This window comes from Enoplosus armatus, chromosome 6, assembly GCF_043641665.1.
Source record: "Enoplosus armatus isolate fEnoArm2 chromosome 6, fEnoArm2.hap1, whole genome shotgun sequence".
NCBI lineage: Eukaryota > Metazoa > Chordata > Actinopteri > Centrarchiformes > Enoplosidae > Enoplosus > Enoplosus armatus.
In genome coordinates, this window is record NC_092185.1 from 18,379,184 (window position 1) to 18,385,183 (window position 6,000).

A 6,000-nucleotide genomic window follows, 5' to 3' on the forward strand; every position below is an offset into this window, starting at 1 on the left:
GCAAATATTTGGATTAATCTCCGCAGCAGGATGTGGATTAGTAATTAACATGTTGGCAGTGTAATTAGGTCCACGTTAGGACTTCCTCTGCCCTCTCCCCCGCCTGCACAGCGCCACAGCTTCCGCCCACGCAGCCTTGAATTACTCCACTGGCAACTGTTGATGCATTCTCAAATCATCTGACGTCAAGTGGGAAGGGCTCCGGCCAGAGCTACTATAAAGAGTCCCCTGCTACCTTGGTTCATTCACAACGCCACTCTGGATTACCAAAGCCTCTGTAGAGAAGCTCCTTCCTCGGGCTCCTCGGACGACACAGCAGGGACGCAGGGAGCTCACGAGACTGCCCGCCACCAACAATGAAAATGTCAGCGGAGGAGATCTGCCAGGTCCTCAAGGAGGGAGAGCTGGAGAAGAGGAGCGACAACCTGCTCCAGTTCTGGAAGAGGAAGACGTGCGTCCTGACCACGGACAGCCTCAACATTTACGCCGACACGCAGAAGCGCTCCAAGGGCAAGGAGCTGAAGCTGCAGTCCATCAAGAAGGTGGACTGCGTGGAGCGCACCGGCAAGTTCGTCTACTTCACCATCGTGACCACAGACAATAAGGAGATCGATTTCCGGTGCCCCGGAGAGGAGAACTGCTGGAACGCGGTGATCACCATGGCCCTGATCGATTACCAGAACAGAAAGGCCATCCAGGACTTTAAGACGCGGCAGGACAATGAGAGCGCGTCGCCCGGACAGCAGGAGCGGCGCATGGCGAGGGCGCCCTGAGCCGCAGCAGGGACTCTTAACCCCTCCTAATATGGTGAGGGACGCACCATGACATACAGCTGACATGATATATTAATAAGAAATAAACACTATCTGTAGCTGAACGCACTGGGAGAATCTTTAAATTAATGCCATGTTTTTTTTTTAATTCTCTTTCTAGTGTCAATGTGGACCATAGAGAAATAATACGCGGACCAAAAAGGAAGACGAGGTCATCCGGTCCAGAGATGAAGGATTGTGCGGGACTGAGCTCTCGGGGAGAGGGGGCAACTGATCTAAACCGGCAGGCGGAGGGATTTCAGATGCTTTTCAGGACTGAACCCCTTGAACTGTCAAAAACTATTTCAAGTTCGCTCTCCTGGGAGGAATGACTCCTAAAATCACGTTAATTTATTTGTTTCCAGGATATGTTGTTACTGGCAAACAGCTTGAGTTGTTTTAAATTATTCACTATTTCAATGTGTGTTGAGTGTATTTATTTAAATAAATTTGCATTTTTTGACATAACTCTTTCCTCTACGTTTTTATTTTTCATTTCTCTACTAGAAACATTTCTACCTGCTGTCAAAGTCTGTTTAGTATCTCATTACAACATTATAGCGTCTGTAACAGTGTATTTGACACGTTTCACCAGCAGCATGTCTTAGTAAATGCCACATGCAACAGTAGAAAGGAGGTGGAGGACAGGAAAGTCCCTTTCCTCTCTGCTGTCAGGTGGAATGTGACTCTTTATTGTCACTGGGAGGGTTTCAGGCTTGAGTCATGACTGATAACCAGCACGGGACACTTGAAAGACTCAGCAGTGCCTCACTTTGAACACACCTTAACTGCTTCCAGGGTGTGGTAGGTTATAGGTAGACACTGTTGGGATGGAAATGCCAAAACGTTACATTTAAAACTTGACATTTTAATTCGTTATTTGTGGTGTTTCCGACTAGTTTGAGTTGATTACTCAGGCAGCTGTGAAAAATGTTTTCAGACGATAGATCCCTCTCAGCCTCCTTATCAGACGCCTCTGTTCTTTACAACGCCGAGACAACACACAGGAAGTCCACCCTACTGCCCTGTCATCATGAAATAAAGGCTGTTTGAATGGATATAATGTCCAGGTCTGGTCCACACCTATTTAATTACTGTTATAAACCCAGTGAGCATGGCCTTTAGTCATATTCAGAAGACCTTATAAGGTCTTCGAAAGAGTAGATAACAAAATGCAGGTTTAAAAGGTGTTGTGAAACAATTAGTTATCTTAAAGTAGCTGATGTTAGCTAGATGTTGGTAAGGCACATTTAATAAGTCAGGTGCTTTGTGTGTATGTACCTTACAGTACGTGTTGTAATTTCTGACAGTAGTAGATACATACACTTTAAAACATGGGGTTTCTTATGCTTATAACTACATAGATAGTCTATGAAGAAGACAGAACACTCAACATTTCATTCAGCCACGATAATCACACAGTCATGACTGATAGGAGCCCCTTAAAATATACAGTTGTGTTAAGTAAGTATAGGTTAACTTTATTTCTATAGCACCTTTGAAAACAAGAGTTACGAGGTGCTTTACAGGTGCACATACGATACAATACCATGAAGTATTTCTGGGAATAAAAAGGGAACAAAATAAAAAGAGCAACATAAAACCACTGCAGTAAGAAGTCAAATGTCAGTCTAAGCAGCTGACACAGTGTTGGAGCAAAAACTGTGGAAAATGAACTAACATGTTTTTCCTGAACACTTTGTGGACATTAAAAAAAGGGGTCCTCTCTGCCCTGAGCCCTCCTGCACATAAATACCTCCAGTTGTGGATCTGGTGGAGGGGAAGTGTGTTATGAGCACAAATGCCCAGAGGTCAGAGGTGACAGAAAGCCGAATCTCTCTGGCCTGCAGTAATGAAGTGTATAGTAGAGTCACACCACCCTCCCCGCCTCATCCCGCCCCTGTGCGCAGCTTTGAAGTAGGATCACACTACAATGAACGCATCAAAGGGTTATACTGATCTGAGGAGTATTACCGGAGCGGACGGACCTCCTCTCTAAAAATACTGCTTCACAAATTGGCACCACTTTAATCTCACACACACATACACACCAGGGGTTTCATCACCAGTGTGTGTTATTCTTTCCTAAACAATCTGACGTAGGAAAAAGTGCTTCTTGTTTAACCAACTCCTGAATCTGACATGACTCCACGCAGTGTTTTCAGAGGCTGATAAAAGACGTCATAATCCACATGTACATCTGGCCACAAAATGTAAGGTTGTTGTCTTTACTTCCTCAGCTCATCTGGACACACACACACACACACACACCACCACCACCAACCAGAGGGACTCACACACTGATCTCAGGCTGTATAAACATCCTCTGACGCAGCACTGGCACACACTCAGGCCATACTTGAAGCCTTGGCGTCATCGCTCCATAGGCCGTCATTATGTGGACAGGGCAACAGGGAATGCATTGTTATATTCTTGAGGAAAAAATAAAAGCAGTAAATAGAGAGGATGTGGGACAAGTGTGTGCAGGGCCTGGACCCGTATACACATCTTCAGTTTTTAAACTGAGCAGGACACAAATGTCTGATTCAGAGGCGTTTTTATCGTAAACACGAGGCGTAGTGCTGACAGGCTGAGGCCGTGTGTATGGAGTAACAGCTGAGCAGGGTGCTGTGAGGTGAAGGTTGGTGGCCAGAAGAAACATGTCTCACCCCATTTCGTCATCTGGAGATACCTCACAGCTCTCCCACACAAACACCTCGCACATCTTCAACAGCAGCATCTCAAGACTTTAATCTGTATTGATGAGGCAGATATAAGTCTTTCATTCTGACCTCTTCGTGGAGTAGTTTGCCTCAACATGATGCACACAAAATACACTTTGTGGGTTTTAAATGTTGATAATACTAAATATCATTACATTTGATTGTTTTTAGACAAAAAGTCTAAATATAATGAATGGATTTAGTGTTTCTGCTGCCACATTTATATTCTGATAATGAGGAGAAGGCTTTGAAACAGCATTTATGTAGATAATCGGAGTACAGAAATATAATTGGGCAGTTAAACAAATGAATAAAAATAAAAAATTTAAATGACATTTTTTGGTGGCTAGTCAGACATTTCTTCAGGGGTTGGGGGTGTTTGGAATTATAACCTCAATATTTCTAAAATCTAAAAGAAACAGCCCTGTTTTGGCTCAAAGGTCCACTTACTAACTTTTCAGAGCTATACAACTCAAGGCTTCACTACTCCCTTAAAATATGATGCCTTCACGATGGGGTCTAATCGCCAAAGACTTTCACATTTCTCATCTTTATTATGCACGTGTCAGTAAAATATTTGTTCACTCATTTAAGTCTCTCCTGATTGAAGTGATGACACCTACCAGCCCCATACGTTGAAGAAGATTTTAAGATGCAGTTGAAAGCTCGGAGAAGCTAAAAAGAGGTCCCTTGAGCTTAGAAAAGTTTGTCAAACATGATCAATTTACTTTAAAGCAGAAGGATGAAAGAGGCAAAGATCTAATCACGGTGGAATCATCTTTCTTTAATTGGATATTGAAAGGGTCTTAATTTGGTATCTGGGAGGTTTAAATATAGAGAAGTTGTGAGTCAGACTGTAATCACGAGTCTACTTTCACAGAAAGTCATACCTTGTGTGGTCTTACAACTCATAAAGAGCTTGTCTGGGCATCCCAAAGAGAGAGAACTTCAGGTTTGGTAGGTTGATGACACGTTAACACCACTTCGCAGCATAATTTACAGGTTTGCTCAGGTATGCGTCACGGCTCAGTGCGGCTCCCCGCGCTGAATGAGGGTATCACTCTGCTCCCTGTAAACCAATACTATGTAGGAATTTGTTTCACTTCCACCTGCTGTGTCATTTCCTCACTCGCTCTTCACGTCAGAGTCCAATCTGACGCCAGCAGGACACAACACTAGTGCTTCGTGTAAATAAAAACCTCCTAAAACCCAAACAGCAGTTATTAGGCAAGGCCTCTGGGGATAGTCTGATTACTAACAACCTCCAACATCTGTGTCATACATGATCTATTAATTTTGTTACACGGTGACCTGCTGTTATTTTTCCTCTGATGAGTGACAAACATTGGCGCTGTCTAAAAGAGCTGGCAGTGCTGTACCTGGTCTTTTGTTTCTTTCACAACATAGGAATGGGATTACCTCAGAGAAGAGCTATTCACTGGCTCGTTTTACTGGAAAGAACCTCGGCAGGTATTTCACTTTGTGACGCATGGCTCAGGTGAGTGCATATCTCAGCACATAGCTTAGCAAACACGGAGACAGACACACCCTCAGAGGGCTTGACCAAAATCCAGCTCTCCGTGGTTCACTGCTGTTTCTCATTTATCATTCCTCCATCCAAATGAAGGTCATCTGATTCCCAGATCTGGTCTTACGGATAAATTGGACGAATCCCCCCTCCCCCCCCCGATATCCACAAAGGCGTCATTCTCCTGATCGTCCGTAGCCATGACAACAGTGTTTGTTTTTTAATCGGACATCCATTTCTGTCTGCTGAGTCACAGGGAAAGAACTCCCCAGATCCACATCTTCAGCTCTATCTGCCCACTCTCTGATTGTCACAAACGTGTACCTCAATTAACCTCAGGCGCACAGACACAACACTGGATGGAGATAACAACAGGGGGATTTACGAGGTCACATACGCTGGGACATCAGGCCAGTCAGTGATCAATCAGTGGCACTTTTTGTAGATTACGACACCAAAACATCAGCAGAGCGGTGACTCCATGTTTTCTGTTTGTGAGACATTCCCTGGATGTGACCTAATAGCTCTCTACGTCTAGACCACATCCACTCCTCCATAAATATAGAAAAGTCTGCAAAACAAGCAAACTCAACATTTGTCAGAGTAAGAAGATATTTTCCCAAATATAGACAGAGTCTCTCTATTTGTAGGCCTGTTTTTCAACGAGAATCTTATGAATGTGGCACCTCTCATATCTAAGACATGCGTGTATTGGATATACACAACCACACACACACATGCTGTATATATACATACAAAGTGTCGGCAGGGGCTGCACTGCTGAGCAGGGATCATGTTGCTTAAGACCCAGCTGTCCGGAGAGAGGCCTCAGACAGAGAGAGGAGACGCTGTCAGGAATGTCTACAAGACAGCGAGGGGGCGGACGGCCGAGGACGAGGAAGCTCCACATGCACTCTGTGGCCTGAGGACGAAAGAT

General features: G+C 44.3%; 1 protein-coding gene across 1 annotated transcript; it reads left to right on the plus strand.

Annotated features, from left to right (window-relative positions):
- The first annotated feature begins 262 nt into the window (after nt 1-262).
- phlda2 (pleckstrin homology-like domain, family A, member 2) lies at nt 263-1,280 on the plus strand. Its single transcript, XM_070907302.1, has 2 exons — nt 263-807; nt 934-1,280. The coding sequence occupies exon 1, from the start codon at nt 357-359 to the stop codon at nt 771-773; it is 417 nt and encodes a 138-aa protein (XP_070763403.1). The 5' UTR covers nt 263-356; the 3' UTR covers nt 774-807; nt 934-1,280.
- Nucleotides 1,281-6,000: the final 4,720 nt, after the last annotated feature.